At 42.6% G+C, this 18,603-nt stretch overlaps 1 protein-coding gene across 3 annotated transcripts in view; it reads right to left on the bottom strand.

The window, feature by feature from the left end:
* The window catches only part of NUDT13 (nudix hydrolase 13), a 756,871-nt gene that overhangs the window by 337,937 nt on the left and 400,331 nt on the right, over window positions 1-18,603 (bottom strand). For all 3 annotated transcript variants that reach the window (XM_086922288.1, XM_086922286.1, XM_086922287.1), the window contains one exon: window positions 2,570-2,680. In XM_086922288.1, the coding sequence (XP_086778414.1) occupies window positions 2,570-2,680 (111 nt within the window). The remainder of the gene's footprint in view (window positions 1-2,569; window positions 2,681-18,603) is intronic.

Genomic DNA, 18,603 nt, shown 5'->3' with positions numbered 1-18,603 from the left:
TTCAGTTTTTGGGTAAAGGGGTATTTTTAGGGTTCAGGGTCAATTTTAGGTTTTTGGGTAAAGGGGTATTTTTAGGGTTCAGGGTCAGTTTTCCCTACTGTTCCACCCACTGGAGTGGGAATAGTAATTATTGTTAAGTAATTATATATTATATATGATTTTTAATTATTATTTTTTTAATTAAATATGTATTATTATTTTTTTCTCCCATTATTACATATATTTAAATATGTTTAAGTAATTAATAAGTATTGTTTACAGTATTTTTTATGTTATTTTAAATTAAAAAAAATCGATATATTTAACAACGATATTTTTAACATCGATATTATTTTTTCGATATTTTGGTACTTACCATGTTGTACATAGGGCGTCGATATTTTTGCTATCGATATAATCACGCCGATATTTGTGTAGGTCGAAATTCTGTCTGTCGAAATTCTGTCATAGATTCGTATCTGAGATGACCCATTGATTCGAGGGATACCCTTTGGGGGGTCTGAGCAAAAACTGTGCCTTTATGCTGATGATGTAGTGGCGACCCTGGAGCGTCCTTGTGATTCCTTACCAGCCTTTTTGTATGAACTATCTCACTTTGCCCTAGCCTCTGGCTTTCAGATCAATGTGCATAAGTCACAAGCTCTTAACCTATCCCTGGAGCCGGAGACACTGGCGTTCCTCCGGCAGAATTTTCGAGTTCAGTGGGCCCAAGATACCATTTCATATCTGGGGCTCCAGGTGGCACACACCATCTCCCTCACCTTTTTGTTAATTGGTGTAAATCTGTTAAGTAGTTAGAGTAATTTAAAGAAATGTCCAATTGTATATATAGGGACGCAGAGGATCCCCGACCCATTCTGATCTTGTATTGAGAATTCATTGGCAACCAACACTTCAAACCAGGAACTGTTACCAACCATCTTGGTACTCGGCTTGAACCGAGTCCCAGAATTTTTTATTTTTTTAAAGAAAAGAGGGCAGGGTAGAAACACCCTGACCCCATGGGCCTCTTGGTAAGGTCTACACAGGGCCAAAAACAGTGTTATATATTGATTTATCACTGATATTCCTGTAGGCCTGTTTATATATTTGTATATAAAGATTTTTGCCTTTTTACTTGATGATAAATTCAACATTTTCATACACAACCGCCTATTCCTGTTTTGTTTCTTTGTATCTGTTTATTGTTTGACATTAATCTGCATCTTTTGAAATTTATGTGACCTAAAAGTAATTATTGTTGAATGTTCAAACCTTGGGACCATTAAGTTGTCCTACTAATTGTTTCAAATTAATCCAAATATAGATTTAGAACAAATTCCCTTGAAGGCATCCTTTACCTTTTCAGCGATACAGTGCAACACTGTTTTAAGGGGGGAAGCTGAGAAGTAGGTAAGAGAAGATGACAAAGTACCATTCAGCCTGGTAAAAATAATGGTCTTTACAGTGGTGCCACAGTGGAAGAGTCCTGTTATTTTTCAGCAATTAATTTGAAAACATCAATCCAGTTTATTGATGTGTTACCAAAATTAAGCATGGAGTGGGGTAAAATCCAAAATGTATTGAAGACAACACTAGGAGAGTGACACAGAATGTGTAAATTGAAGAGCCGATAGAAGAAAGAAAAGGAGGAACAGAAGAAGTATAAATTACAAGCATTTAAAAACTGTATGTGACAGACAGCCCTCAATGACAATGAGATAGTCAGGCAATGGATGTTGGCAAGAAATGAACCTTAACACAGACTTGGGTACCATCTGCATAAAGATGCACTGAGAGTCAGTGCTCGGCAACATATCATTCTACAGGTCCCTGCAAATGTTAAAAAACAAGACTGCTGGAATCAACCACTGGGGCATTTTCATAGGGCATTGCAATGGAGTCCCCTTGGGCAAAATGAGTGGCTAGAAAAGAAAGAAACTCATTTAGGACCTTGTCTTCCAAACCTATGCTCGGGCATATCAACACATTGGATGAAGGAAAAATATCTTGCAAAGTTACACAGCATTCAATATGTATGGCAGCAAACAGAGTACATCATTTCTCACAGGTTTAGTTCTTAATAAGCCGCCAGATTCAGCACGTGTTACGTGAGCAGGTGAAACAGACCTTGAGGGGTGATGAGGCAGAATCAAGCCCAGTCTAGGTTCCGAAGTGCACGATTAATTATTAAAGTAACTCAGTACTGTTACTCATTGCAAGGGCATTTATCACCCAGTTCAGAGGCTTTGATCAGGATATTCATCACCATTGTTACTGAAACATGAGGCAATTTTCCTCAGTTGTCAATTCATGCCCACTTTATTTCTGATTTTCTATTAATTATTTCATGAGCTGAGATGTTCAAGAATCAGTAAGAAACAAATGCTATATCAAGTCCTCTAATTGCAATGTACTTAAATCAAAGGGGTAGTGATATTCAACATTCCGAGGTAGAAATTCTCACTGCCAATACTTCCTCAATGCTACAAAGGGACAACCAATCAGAATGTAACTCTTTACAATTAAGTAAATAAACACTTTTAAATTCTAACTGATACATTTATAAGTAATGAAAATATATTCTTACCAAGATCCAGGGCAAAATCTGCAACACAATTATCCGAGCAACCAATTAGCACAGAATCCTCCATCATCTTCTCCCCTTCGTATCCCATCTTAGCCAGGAACCTGTCCAGCTCTAGGTCATAATGAAAGAAGAAATGGGGAAATTTTTGGCATTGAAATAGTGCCAGTTACCACTGATTTCAAGTTGCAAGGGTTTTTTTCAATCGACAACAATGTTACTAGTATGTTAGACTATGGGGGAACTAAAGTGGAAAACAAACAAGAAAATACTATGGGACTGATTATAATTTGGCGGTCCAACCCACGATGGCAGTGCTGCTACCGTCGCACTGGCAGTATTTCGGGTTGGGCGGTCAAAACGTCATGGGATCTCTGCTACTACCAGGAATCTGCAATCCCTGGCATTCTTGCAGCGGTTCTGAGTCCCACTATATGCTGGTGGTGCCGCTGCGGGACAGCCAACCATATTACAAGTTTCCTCACCGCCTAGCTTCAATCGTGGTGAGCCTGCCATGGGATGCATACAGGGGGCACATTGTGTACCCCCCTGTCTGCATGCACCCCAGTGCCTGCAAGGCATGGACTGCGCCATGCCATGCAGGAACGGGCTTTGGCATTCCCATTGTGGTGCCTTGCAAAGGCTCACTACCTGGGACTGCAAAAGCGCTGCCTGCCAGACCAGGAGAAAACTTCTAATCTTGAGGGCGGTCGGTGGTCGAGTTTGGTGGTGTGGGAGCGGGGCGCTGGCTTGGTGGCCTGCTCGCACACTGCTAAACTCGGAATCAGACCCTCTGTCAGAACGGGCAACCAGGGGTTATAGGGCCACTACTGGGGTGGTTAATGCCTTTTAACTATGTGGTCCCAAGGCCCAAACTACTATGACCCTGCAGACTGAATACCAAGTACATCCTTTAAGCCCTTGACTCTCAGGCTAGGGTAGTGAGTAGTCGCAGGCTTTTGAGGAAAGAAGTGTTGTGTGTTGACTCAGACCACAACAATTACCCTATAGCATGCTGTAATGATTCTCCAATCCAGTGTTAGTCTTTCATACAAGAGAAATATTTTATTATGCCAAAAAAGAAATATCACACAATGCAAAATATCCATTAGCAAAAACTTCTATAAAAGGAATTACAGCGCACATAAGAAACTAATCAGGATCACTGTTAACAGATTAAGCAGACTTCTGTGTCGATGGCCCGTAAAGTTACTCCTTCAGTGTCCCAGTCACGGGTAACCCCATTCTAGCTTTACCTAAAGCGAAAAGGGTCAAACTGTCAGCTGAGCACAAGTACACAGTTGGACGAGTTACCTGAGCACGACGGCAGTGAGTGCTTCAAGGGAAGGCACTACTTCAGAGTGTGTGTGTGATCTCCTATCTTCCTGCTATGTTGTTCGGGTGGTCCTTTGAAACTGCAACTGATCAGCAGGTGTGGCTGCAGGCTCCAGCAGAGGACCAGGTCCAAAGAAAAAGGCTCCCTCCCACAAAAGTGAAAAGCCCACCCTCCAGTGCCGCCAGTGTTTCTTCAATCATCCTTTTCTCAGGGGCACATCAGTGGGGAACATTGGCAGACATTTTTGGAGGGCTGTAAATATGATTCTTCTCTCTCACTTACCACTTCTCCTTGGTTGGTGCAGCGTGCAGTTATGGTCAAAGTGATAATTGGGAGGATGGGAAAACTCCTGGCCGGGTCCTGCATCGCTTCCTCTTTTGTACTTTAGGGTAGCACACCGATAGTGATTTAACAGCAATCAGGGAGGCCCGCAGACCGAATCTAGCAATGGGATCAGCTCCTGTAAGGCTCCCAATCGAACAGTTTAGTGGGCTTGCCTTTCCACTCAGGCATAAAGGCTGGGCTCTTATGAGTGCTCTCCGCGTGTAGGGTTGTCTTCAGTTCACATTGCTCAGCAGGCCAGGCATGCTCCAGTAAAATTTTCAGGTGATGTCAATATCCCTCTGGGAGACCGGTCTTCAGCAACACCCGCCTTGGATGTTGTATAGTACTCCCCAGCCTGGGTACATGTAAATGATCACGCCACACACGGAGATTGTAAATGGTCTATTCCTCAGTGTGTAACTGTTAACTGAACATTCTACATCATTAATTCTAAATCAGCACCCACACCCATGCACCTACGTCACTGTTCTATGGAGTCCGTGAGGAACCAAAAGGGTCCTTTCATCTTTAACTCATGAGATACTACATCGCCCTCTTTGTTAAATAAAAGGTATCAATAATACATGTATGCATTACAACTCTTCAATAAGTCATTTTGCAGCGCAAATTAATTACCCAGATCTGGTCATGTGAGACTACAGAGATACTGGACAAGTATTCATTCACTGGCATTGGTGACAGAGACATTGGTACAATCACTGCTGCTCTCTGGATTCTCAGGAGGACACGTCTCACTCTTGACATCTGGAAATAGGGAAGATCGAGGGAGGTGCTTTAAATGTGAAGAATCCTGCATAATGGGCTTTCCTGGATAGTGAGCAGTCACCATGTGTCCTTTACTAGTCAAAGCCCTCAGTGGGTAAGCTTCAAAAGGAGTATCAGATTTGCATTCTGTTTCTGTCTGACAATAACTTAGACTCCTCTTTTGAACACAGTGCTCTCAGCAAAGCAGTGTCTGTCCACATAGTCTTTATTTTGCGTTTGTGAGATGAATCAGTGGTTCAAAGTTTATCAACGTCAATAGATCTCTCAATGGTCCACTGTGGCAATTTGGTTTCTATGGCTCTCTCAAGCATTAAGGTGGCATGACTTTCACCTGTGGTAGAATAGGAAGTTGACCTGTGTGGATGAAGCGTAGACCGAAGAACTGATTTGAGTTCAAGGCTTTCCAGTGCGCTGAACGGTCTTCTTGAGGGTAGTCATAAATCTCTCGACCACACCATTAGCCTGTGGCCAGAGAGGTGTGTTGTTCTGATGCTTGGCATTTAAATGAGTGAGAAAATCTTTAAATTATTGAGTATTAAAGGCAGGCCAGTGTCAGATTTCAAAATCAAAGGAATATCCCAAGTTACAAAAATACGTTCTAGTCTCTCAATGACAGAACGTCCACGAGGGAAAAATGTGAATATTCATCAACAATTACTAGTAGAGGATATCCATTGCCAAGGGGTGCAAAGAAATCTATTGCAATCTTCTTCCATGCATGATTTTGGAGATCAGACATGTTTAACGGATGTGGGGCTGTCTTAGATGACAAACAGTTGCACAAATGAAATGCCTTTAACTCTTTTTCAACTCTTTTATTAAGACGAGTAAACCACACTTGGTTCAGTAAAGTTCGTTTCGTAGCAACAACTCCACGGTGTCCCCCATGGGACAGTTCAATAACTTTTGACTCAAACTCTCTGGTATTTCAATTCTCGACCCTTTTAAGATGATGCCTTCTGGAGTAACTGAAAGTTCTTCTTGCACATTTTTGTATTTCGGGTATTCTAGGTCATCATGTAGAGGTTGGGTATGTTTTTGTCACGGTTTGTGTGTAATAATGTCTTTAAGTATTAGCAAATGCCTGTCAGTACTCGTGGCAGTAATGATTGTTTAACAACATATTTTTATTTGGTTTTTCGATAAAGGGTCGGGCGACAGCCCTACAGTGTACTGTAGGAGAAAAAGGATTATTATCAATAAAATTCCAGCATTTTTACCAATTTTCAATACCAGCCAAACATGCCGGTAATACAAATGAAACAAACTGCAGACAGTTTTTGATCTCGAAACATGACTACAGATCATATTTTTATAGGGATCCAGTGACAGACAATACGGGCCAGGCGATTAGAGAGCATATGGGGGCATGGGGCACCATTTAGGGGTCGTGGGTGGCAGAGGGGGAAGCTCGATTCCTCGATATCACGCCCGACGGGTGCATATTTTCCGATGTTTTGCAGGACATCCACATGCTAGATCTATCAAGTTCTGTCTTCCATTTGCCCGGTCGGGGGAGATGTTGCCTTCCATAATTGTGTAATATCCCTTTTGGTGATAGTGAGAGCTAAAAACAATAAATGCTGCTTAAACTTATTACCCCCAATGTCGTCAGTGCTGTGCAGGCGGAAGAGGCACGGGTCAAGCGGAAGATCCCATGAAAGCACCTCGCTAAGACAGGACCTAATTCTACGCCAAAGGGGTTGCAACGCTGTACAACTCCAGACTGTGTGCAAGAATGTCCCCTCTTCCTGGTCACACCGCAAACATGGGGGGGACTGGATAACACTCATCCATCCGCCCAAGTCTGGTCCGTGTGTAATAGGCCCGGTGTAGGTATTTAAACTATATCAAGCGGTATCGTGTGGAAACCGCCACGCCCTTTGGGTTGGCGATAGCTTCAGCCCAGTTATCGTCCGTCATGTCTGGGTCCAGTGTCGGGTGTACAAACTAATCTTTAATTTACCTGAAGATACATGTAACAGTCTGATCTGTATGAAGTTTGGCCTCGTCCAGCAAAGTTACGAATGTCTGGGAACACTGGCAAAATATTATTACTAAGTCACCAAAGCACCAGCAGGATGCCTAAAAGACGTGCTCGAACCAAAGATGAAGGAATGGCCAATCAGTGGAATAGGTACAGGCATAAAGCTGTGGCACTGCTCGGCAATAGAAAACTGGTTCAAGGAAGGTACGAGCTATGCCGCCAAAGAATGCTAATAATAAACTAACATACCAGATATCACGGGGCGCAGATATATCCAATTATCTGGCCACTAGAGGGAAGCTAGGCTTAAGTCAATATTACGACCGTTTTGCTCCAAACAGACATCTGCAGCGATCACATTAACCAACTGAGCTTCTATAAGAGTGCATTTCCCACTAAGGCACTCTTATGCATATATTTTTCATTTCAGTTGTGTTTAAATTTTGTACCTATTTGCCTGCAGCTGAAAGACCAACAAGATAATTGTCTAATATTTAGTTGTTTTAGCCAGATCTCCAGCCATGTCCCCAATATCAATGACATCACCCCTATAACAAAGTTCCCATTCCTTTCTCTAACCACTTCAACCACTACTGTCAAACTTCAAAAACCGTCCGCTAGGCCCCCAGAGAACTGCCTAACCTCAAAATGAACCATGTGATGTAGGGTGACGAGATGTCCCAGATTTGCCCGGATGGTCCCGGTTTTTCACCTGCTGTCCCGGCAGATTTCAGGAAATTTTGCCCCTGTCACGGTTTTTAGAGAGGGGCGACTGAAAACTGTGGGAGGTGCTTTTTTATGTTTTACAAAGCAGGGATAGTTAGCAGTAGTTTCAAGAAAGCAAATTAATTAACAGGCAAGCTTCTGGGTTTAGAAAGTGCATTGTATGTATGTTCTAACTGCCTGTTCTGTAATTGTCTGCTGAGGATGCTGTCATTCTGTGCGCTCGCTTGAAGTAAAGCTGCAGTACTTCTTCTATTTTTGTAAAATGTCCCGGTTTTTGGCTTTAACATTCTGGTCACCCTAATGTGATGTTTAACTGTAAATTGAGGCATCAAAAATAAAAGCCTTAACAAAATTGGCTTAGTACATTTGTTGTACTATTACTGATATGTTAATCAGCAATGTGAACTTGGTAGAAACACTTTGAAGATTTCCATTACGATCTTTGACCTCTCTGGGTTGTTTTTGGTTTGTAAAGACATGTCCTCCGGATCACTGTGTACATGACATTACTTGTAAAGCTGTTTTTCACTTTTCTGGGCTGTATCACAACATAAATGAAACAAGTAAGCATTTGCCGTCGTGCCTTCTGAAATATAAGACCGAAGTATTACTAAATTAATCTTGGTGATTGAACTAATATCAACGAAATCGGTAGGAAATCATTCTCGAAAATGTTTGGAGCAGCTGTACAACTTTTTCTTTACACATTAACACATTAGTTAGGTATGCATTTTTAATTGTAAGATCTGTCAGAGTTATTCAAAATCTTTACCCCTTTTTCGCTTCCTAGCTTTCCGTCTATTCGTCTCAAGATGTAGACCAACTATCAAAACTACATTTATTCAATCCTATTTCAAATCTTGCTTTGGACATCCAGCTTGTTCTAAGCTGTTAAAATGACCTCAGGGTACAGCATTGAAGGAATGAATCCTATTTTTAACCCCGACCTTCAATTTACCAATGTCGCAATCTGCTCAGTGTTCTCAAGTATTCGAATTTCTTAGGTCTGACTGACTGCTAACAAACCTGTTTGATTTCACAAAAAGAGATGCGTCACGAAACTTTGTCAACGACAATCGCAGGAAGTTATATAAAAGGCAAACGTAAAAAAAAAATAAAAAAAATAGACAACCTTCACCGAAAAAGGCACAGTATCTGTAGCTGAATGAAAGCTGTAATATATGCGAGGTGTTGGGCTCTGCAGTGACTGGCTTGATGAAGCTGGACTCTCAGAGTACCACTACACTGACGCATATCTTTTGGCGCTCCTGGTTTAAGGCCGCTTCTTTGAGTTGCTGATTTACCGGACACATCTGACTGAATCACATGCAGCATTTGCAGCGGTCACACTTGCCCTCGTCGACACCATATTTATATATTACAATGCTCCCGCCCACCTTGCCCCTTCCTCCTCTGCTTACATTATTTTCTATGACGTGGATTAACCTGTCGGTCGCCTTCTACGTTTTCAATGTGGCTCAGCAGTTTTATTTTATTTTACTTGTCACCCCTGATGTACTGCGATGGCACCCGGTCCTCGAGGAACGAAGCCTTTGTCCCCGCTGTTTTAAATATATCCTACTCTCAGCCTCTTAATATCGCGAACCGCGTGCGCCAGCACATTGTAATGGTCTGTAATGTGCTGAAAAGCGTAATAAAATATGATTTTATATATATATGCACAAGGGTTCAGACTAAATGGGAGGAAAACATCCTCATGTAGTGTAGCAGAGCTCTGGTCAATTCAGAGCAGTTACCCCTAGTTTTGGAGACACTTAACTGCTTCCTGCCTGTGTCGCGAGCATCTCTACACTCACTCACACATGATCTCTGAAAATGGTTTGTATCAGAATATGTTGTTTTAACACACCTCGCCGAGTATGGATCAGTATCCCTTCTGACCTTCAAATCTGTGTCAAGCAAGATGGCAAGACCTACCTAGTGGGGGGCGAACCAACACATGAACGTCCCGAGCACAGAACATGTTTGCCATGTAAATCGTGCAACAAACATTATTATATGACAAAGCCTCTCCAGAATTAAAAAAAGAGTATTTGTTGGACATGCAGAAGCATTTCAACCCATTACCTCAGATTATATCACTGCATCGAGAGGCATTCGTTCAAAGTGATACTTTATAAATGTGAGAAGCTGGGTTTCTGTTGCAGTAACCCCCCACTTTTTGCCAGACTACTGATGCACTTTGAATTGATGTGCACTGGGTACCTGCCAATCAGGTTCCCAGGGCCCTTGTTCTTTCCCCAAAACGAACCCAAACCCAATTGGCATCTCTGGCCATAGGTCAGAACCTGGTAAATGGTACCACAGGTACCCAGGTCACTGTGAACAGGGAAGACCTCTAAGGGCTGCAGCACTTATTGTGCCACCCTTAGAGGTGTGTTTTTTACCCTTAGAGGCCCAGCACCTTTACACACAAATACACTGCCTTTGCAGGCTACGTGTCTTGGTGCAGAACAAAGTGAAGAGTCGACATGGCACACATCCCTGTGTGCCATGCCTACAACACACTGCCCTGGCATAGATGAGTCACCCCTCTAGCTGGGTGCACTATACCAGTGGTGAGGGTACAGGTGCATGAGCCCTAAAAAGATCTGACCCTAAAAGGCACCCCTACACCCGACGCCCCACGGCCTAGGGTGGTCCAACCGACGGTGCCTAACCAACCTCCAAGATCCCAACTTACCTCTCGATGTGGTGGTCGCACCCAGAATACTTTCGTCCCCAAGCCTGCAGTGCCTTTGCAAACCTGTGGTTCCACATTGCAAACAACAGTGTGCCCTGCACCCGGTCATTCGAGTGCCGCTGAGGGTGCACCTTTGGAGCTACTTTGTTTCCCCATTTGCCTGAGCTAAAGTCTAGGAGCTTTGCTCCTACAACCAAGTCGCCTGCTCGTTAGCAGCCACAAACTGGAGACCCCCTATTCACTATTGGATAACATTGGGCCTCAGCATTCATCACCCGGCTGCCCTATTGCCGCTGAGGGTGTAACAAGAGTGCATCCCTGACCCTGGGGGACCCCTGAGTCTACCCCCAGATCCTCAACTCCCACTACCTGATACTTACCCTAAAACCGATAACACTATTTTCCTCCAGGGATATCAATGACTGTTTTTCTTGGAAAAGTTTCTAAGTGTGGACTTTGAAAACCTAAAGAAAATCTTTAAAATTGTACTAACTAACAAAAACGATTTCACTTACCTGTTTACAGGAAATGTCCCAGCGTAGTATCCAGGTATACTACACTGTGTAAGAAAAGTAATCTCAAAAGTTACTTACCTGTAATTTGACTCAAAATCCTATACAAAGTATATGTACTGTATTTAGAAAGCATTGCATTTCTCAGAAACAATGCTGTAAGTCAAAACAAAGAACATTTACAATTGCAATCTAAACTGTGTTACAATCTATCTGTATATTTACTACAAAGTACTTATCGCATACCTGTACCAGGCTTGTTTGGTTCTAGAAAATGAAAAAACTAAAAGAAGATTTTTATTCAAAAACAATTGGTCTGAAGTTTAGTCTTTGAGTGTGTGAATTCATTTGATGGCTGTGTGTGTACAACAAATGCTTACCACTGTCCTCTGATAAAGCCTTACTGCTCGACCATACTACCACAAATAGAGAGTGAGGTGCTTTCTACTTTACCTCTGCCTACCTTTTGGGTTCCACTGCACACTGTACCTCACTTTGGTATAGTATATACAGAGCTAGTTTCCTACAATAAACATGAATTCAAAGACATTAATGCACTCTAGCACACGGACATTATTGAATTATAGAGATGGGTGACCCATTGAAAGCACGTGCCAGGTTCGAGCCTGAAGCCTAGCTCAGGATCAGCTCAAGGGCCTGTTGGAATCTCGAGCTCATAACAAAGAAGTAAAAACAAAGCCTTAATATTAGCAAAGGAAAATAGGCACCCATTTCTTGGCTGATTTGTTCAAAGTGAAACTAGAAAACCCAGGGGCGTAACAAAACCCGATATGGCCCTCATGCAAAGTAAATGGAGGGGGCCCCCCCACTCAGGGCTGACGGAGCTATGAAGTGGTATGAAAAAGACGTGCAAACTGCAAGCATGGGCTTAGAAATCTACTGTTTTTTCATCAATCCTTACCAAATCTCTAAAAAGTAGCCTATAAATTCTAATTAGTATAGACTACACCAACCACAGTGTTATGTTTTTAATCCTGGGTTTTAATACCAAATGTTGTGTTTCTTTAGACCAAGGGATCTTAACATATGATATCTTGAAGTATCAATGACAAACAAGTGACTCTGACTCCTACATCTTTTAGACCTCATTGTTTTATGTAGAATTTCCTTTATGTTGATTGTACACACTTGTATGGTGTATTGTCTTTGTATAATATGTGTGTGATGTAATGCGCTCTGTCACCCTACATGATGAGAAACGCCCTTTGGCCTTAATGAAATCACAGGTAGTGACATAATATGGCATTTGACTCTGAGTTTTCCCAGGTGATCATGTCACATGAGACTAACCCTGGTGACATCACAATAAGTGACATTACTGACGTCCGATAATTGCTGCATGATTATATAACAACGCAAGACATACGTGTCTATTTTAGATACCACATATATTAAGGTGGTGACATGATCTTTGAAAGTTGTGGGGCATAATAATAACCTTGAAGAGTAGTGACCAAGTAAAGCAAGTGAGCCAGACTTCTTCGAAGATGGTTCAGGGGGCTGCCCCTGAGAACATTTTGAAAAGAATGGGGTAAAATAGTGCATTTTAAAAGACAACTTTCACATCACTTTGCTACAAAGCCATAGTCTCCGAAAGGACACTTTAAATATTCAAGTCCTCGAATGGTGGGGCAAGTCAATGGAACCAGACACTACCCTGGAGTGGACACCATTTTTTCAAAATGTGCTATGTGTGTCCCAATATATCAAAAAATACCTCCATGTTCGAGTTTCGGGGGGGAGGGAGGGGAGGGAGGGTTTTTGGGCTGGGGTGGAGGGATGGGTCGGCGGGGGTAGGGTTGAGGAGGAGGTGGGTAGGTTGTTTGACAAAGGGGGGGTAAATGCAGATGTTTCAGTATTGTTTTTGCTGTGCTCTATTCTCTTCTTATCCTTTTCCACTTCACTTACTATCTATTCTCTGCTGCCACCATGGGCGATATCCACATACGGTTCGCAAACAAAATGTGTTATTAGCTGACATGGCTTCTACAACAAACACCCTGCCCCTGGGGGCAGAAGCTAATCACATAACTCAGATGCCTCTTTGTGGCTTACCCAGCCCGAAAAGACAGTTAGTCATTTCCACACCTGTAACGGGTCTGCACCCTACTCCATACCATTCCGTTCTCTATCATGGCTCCAGATAAGAGTTTAGCAGCTTCTCTAAATATAGTCTTGCTAAACGTTAAAGGGTTTAATCACCCAGTTAAACGTTAAAAAAATTTGGACTATCTGGTTAAAATTAAAGGCAATATGATTCTCCTACAGGAGACTAAGCTATCCCAGGAGGATGCGGAATTCTTTAAACAACACTGGACCTCCCACACGTTATGCTCCCCGGCTGTTCACAAAAAAAGAGGGGTGATCACTCTTATCGCTAAAAAATCTAACTTAGCCCTGATCTCTCACTCTATCGACTCTGAGGGCAGACTAAGCATTGCTCACCTTCAAAGAGATGAGGACCATATTCACGTGGCAAACATTTATGGACCTAACGCAGACCTCCCTGAATTCTGGGAATACGTCTCAAAAGAACTAGAGAACATCCCCCAAGATGAGCTCCTGGTGGTGGGCGGGGACTTCAACCTCCCACTTGATCCCCTATTAGACAGGCAGTCTAAGTGTGTGTATCATCCCCCACGCTCTCATGAGGCATTGTCACGATTATGCTCTAAATTCCAACTACATGACTCGTGGCATCTCCAACACCCGGACGGACGTGACTACACCTTCTACTCCCCACCACACAATTCTTACTCGAGAATAGATTATTTATTGATTTCAAATCCCTTCACACACCTTATTGATGAAACAGGTATAGCCCCTATCTTGGTGTCGGATCACTCCTGTATTCACATGAATCTGGCAGGCTCACACACACTTATCCCTCCGAAGCGATGCCGTCTTAACGAGGAAATCCTGTTGGTCCCTGAGAACAAGAGACTTATAGAGCTTGCCATACAAGAATACTTTAAAATAAACTCCTGCCCAGAATCGGATGTCGCAACAGTATGGGACGCCTTTAAGGCCACAATAAGAGATACACTAATAGGAATCAGGGCTCGAATGAACAAGGACTTACATTCTGAATTAGACTCCCTAGAAAAAGAAATCAGGCAATTGGAGACTTACCACACCTCTAATTTAAATGACAAGGTGACTGTTGACCGCCTGACAAACCTGAAATATAAATATAACGCCATCCTAAGTAAACGTGCACGGCTATGGATTAATACGTTTAAGGCGCAGAAACTCTGCGAAGGTAACAAGGCAGGGAAACTCCTGGTGTCCTACCTTAAGCACAAAAGGAAACAATTCCACATCACCTCTATTAAAGATCAGGCCAATACCACCTTTACCAAACAGAAGGATATCCTTCGCACTTTTCAGTCTTTCTATGAGGATCTCTATAAGAACAAATATCAATTCAACTTGGATGAATGCACTAAACATTTAAACTCAATCCACCTACCTCATATATCTGAGGCTGACAAGACTAAATTAGGGGCCCCATTCACACTTAAAGAAATTTCGGCCGCGGTCAGAACACTAAAGAATAACAAGGCACCAGGGCCTGACGGCTTTACGGCTAACTTTTATAAGACTTTTGAAGACCATCTTAACCCCTTACTCCTCAACCTGTTCCAATCCTTTTCACTGAACAGCAGAATCACCCCCATGATGAGTGAGGCAACAATAATAGTTTTACCAAAGGACGGAAAGGACCCACTGCTGCCAAAGAACTATAGACCGATCTCCCTCATAAACTTAGATTGTAAGACTTATGCGAAAACATTAGCTTGCAGATTAAACTCCATCTTGCCAACCCTAATCTGTAGCTCCCAGGTGGGGTTCTTGAAACACCAGTTATCCAATGACAACACAAGACTCCTATGCCATGTGCTGGAGAAATCGAAAATTTCAGACGCCCCGCAGTAGCAATTACACTTGACACGGAGAAGGCGTTTGATCGGGTGTCGTGGCCCTTTCTGCACCAGTGCATGCAAATATTTAACTTGGGTGACGTGTACATTGACATGGTTATGGCACAATATGCCTGTCCTTCCGCAAGAATTGCCATAAACAGCTCGCTCTCAGAACCATTTCAACTTGAACAAGGGACTAGACAGGGTTGCCCCTTATTACCCGCTCTTTTCCTACTGGCTTTAGAGCCACTCCTTCGCTTTATACAGCAAAATAACAACATTAGTGGAATTGCATTTGGTGACAGGAGAGTAAAACTCGCAGCTTATGCAGACGACATCTTGGTGGTCACTGAACAGCCAGATATCTCTATAGCTGCACTGATGGAATCTATTGAATCCTACTCCACACACTCGGGTTATAAGCTGAATCGTGATAAATCGGAAGTTAAACCTCTTAACATTTTCACCAACAAAGAGATGTTAGGCACATCGGGACTCGTTTGGCAAAGTAGTTACATCAAAAATCTCCAGCACAATGAAACCCTGACCCTCGAAAAAATTTAAAAGCAACTAGATGGTTGGTCACCCCGCTTCATCACTTGGTGGGGCAGACTCTAGATCATCAAGATGATGGTTACACCGCTGGTAACCTACCTAGTCACCATGCTCCCTCTGATGTTGTCCCAAGAGTTCCACCATAAATTAGACAAGGCTCTTACTAACTTTCTTTTGCAAGGAAAAAAGCACGTATCAGTTTTCAGAAACTTAGACTAGATAAGTCCATAGGTGGAGTCAATCTCCCTGATTTTAAGAGATACCAAATAGCCTTCTTAGCTAAGCAAGGCTCCTACTGGTTGTCCCCCCCCCGTGGATTCCTCGCCTGTGTGGTTAGATATAGAAAAAGCTCTCCTGGGAGATATCCATCCCATCTCGATCCTATCAATGAGGGCAAACCAAATCCCTTGCTCGAAATCCATATTTACTAACACCAAGCTAGCCCTATTTAAAATTGACAAGCTGCTAGACACGACAATAAGAAAATCTAGATGGGAATCTATCTGGAAGAACCCTATTATCACATATAAAGGCAAGCCATTGTACAACCCTTCCTGGATTAAGAGTGGAATCCTCTTCCCCCACCAACTCTACCATGGTGCTTACCCTCTGCCCTTTACATGAATCCAATCAAAATTTGGGATTAATGCTTCCGATTTTTATTTATTCCTAAACATAAACACCCATTACAAAAGCGGGATTGTCCCCCACACCTCCAGCCCTTATTACATTTTTCTCCAGCCTAAATAGACTAGGCCACCAAGTCTCAAGGTTGTACAAACTACAAAGCCCACAGTCCCCCAGATTGAACGAAAACTCTACACAGTTTTGGTCTTCTCTCGCCTCTTTTTCCATCTCTGAGCCGGAGTGGTCCACGACGTGGAAATCCTGTATGAGCCATAAAATAAGCCCTACGTTATCACAAACCAAGTTCTGGCTCATGCACAGGGTCTTCTGGACGCCCTCTCGCCTCTATACCCACAAAATCAGCCCCGGCGCTTTCTGCTGGGACTGCAGGCACGCTGAAGGGGATTTAGATCACCTCGTCCTCCAATGCGACTGCGTCTCAACCTATTGGGACAGAGTATTTGACTTCATCCACAAATTGAACAATATCACGCCTCCCAAGGAACTCCCTTACCTTGTTTTTGGCTTTGTTAAGGAAACACAACTCCCTGAACCGAACAGAGCCCTACTAGACCTCCTACTCATGGTGGCTGTTAAGGTCGTCCTAAATAACTGGAAAGACACCAAAAAGGCTAGTTATGCTTGCTGGTTAAACGGGGTGATTAACCTCCGAGGGGCAGACAACATCACTCTCCAAAACACACCCTGGCGACCCTCACGAAGAAGAATGTGGAATTCACTTGATATCTACTTTAACACCCATAAACCTCAGTGAATTCTCCAATTTACCAAATTTCCCGAGCTTCCCTGAATTCCTGTCAATCATACACGGCACACACATCTCGGGTTATACCGATATGGTCAAAACCGTTTTGCTGCATCGTGGCGCACCCCCTTCTCTTTGTTCTTTTTCTCTTTTTCTCTTTGTTCTTCTTCTCTACGTCTATTCTCTCTTTCCTTTCCTTCTCTTTCCTCTTTAGTATCCGTCTCAATAAGACCTCTTGAATGAGTTGTGGTACTCGTATAACGCCCGGACCCATCTGAATGTAACAATGCCCACCATGGTTAACCATTCTAATGCCTTTGACTGTCATGTTCTTAACCATATGATCGGTATACACCTGTTACAACGCAACTTTTACAACTACCTACTATTACAACGCAACTTTTACAACGCATACCATTACAACGCATTGCGCTGGGGGGCGCTCTAGGATAGGGAATAAGTTTAATTTACTATCCAACACCTTCCCTACTGTCCACGGGGACTGGAGTTGGAATAGTAAATTATACTTACCACTATCCAGCACCTCTAAGCGCTATGCGTTGTAATGGTATGCGTTGTAATGGTAGCGTTGTAATGGTAGGTAGTTGTAATGGTATGCGTTGTAACATGGTACATCCATATGATCTTATTTCTGTTCAGATGTACTCTCACCTGCATATATAATGTATTCACAGCATATTTTGTTGCATTGAAATATCCAATAAAACGTTTTTGAAATTAAAAATAAAATACCTCCATTGTGCCAGGGCCAGCATTCTGTCCTGGATGCCCTCTTACGCCAAAAATTACAAGCTATATACCAGAGCCAGAATTTTTGCTATTAATGCCATCAATAAACCATGAGTGACACTTAGGTAATAAATTACCTCAATATGTCAATGCCAGCATTTTTCTAAGGTTTGCCCCTTTCATGCGCCCCAGTTGACCTCACTCATGGCAAAAATTACCTCCAATGTGATAGTGCCAGCATTTTGACACAGATGCTTCCAGCCAAGAATTTCCTCAAGTATGCCAGCAGGTGCCCTATAAGCCACGAATGACCTCTCATATGCCATTACCAGTATTTTATCATTATGTCAAGAACTACCCTCAGAACTAATTACCTCTATCATATCAATTCCAGCAATACACTGTTATGCCAACAACTACCTCCAGTATGCCACTACTTTGTCACAGATACTTGTCATGGTAAGAATTATATTCAGTATGCCAGTGCCAGCATTTTGCCATGGGTGCCTCCATCAACAATTACCTTTGGTATACCATGGCAAACACCAAACTGACAAGCATATTATCACAATCTCACACATGCTCACTTACGTCCACTTATTCTCACTCATGCTCACTTATTCATTTTCACCAAATTGTACTCACTTGTTCATTGCCACTCACTATCTTGCACACACTTTAACTTCCTAACTCTCATTCACTTTCACTCACTGACTCACACATTCTCACTCATTCACAGTCACTCAAATTCACTTTCTCTAACTCAGTCATACTTTCACTAACGCATTCCAAATCGTTTTTTACTCACTCATTGTTTCCCTCCCTCATTCTCACTCACATTGATTCTCACGCTCTCTAGCACTCATTCACTCATTCATTCTCTCACTTGCATTCACTCTTACTCGCAGTCTGACTAACTCATACTCACTGCCACTCAAACTCATACATTGTCATTGAATCTCACTCACATTAATATTTAGACACACATATACACACACACCCTCTCTCACACAAAAA

The sequence above is a fragment of the Lissotriton vulgaris genome, chromosome 5 (assembly GCF_964263255.1).
Source record: "Lissotriton vulgaris chromosome 5, aLisVul1.2, whole genome shotgun sequence".
Lineage (NCBI taxonomy): Eukaryota > Metazoa > Chordata > Amphibia > Caudata > Salamandridae > Lissotriton > Lissotriton vulgaris.
Note: the sequence above shows the minus strand (reverse complement) of the source record. Positions and strands in the feature narration are given on the sequence as shown.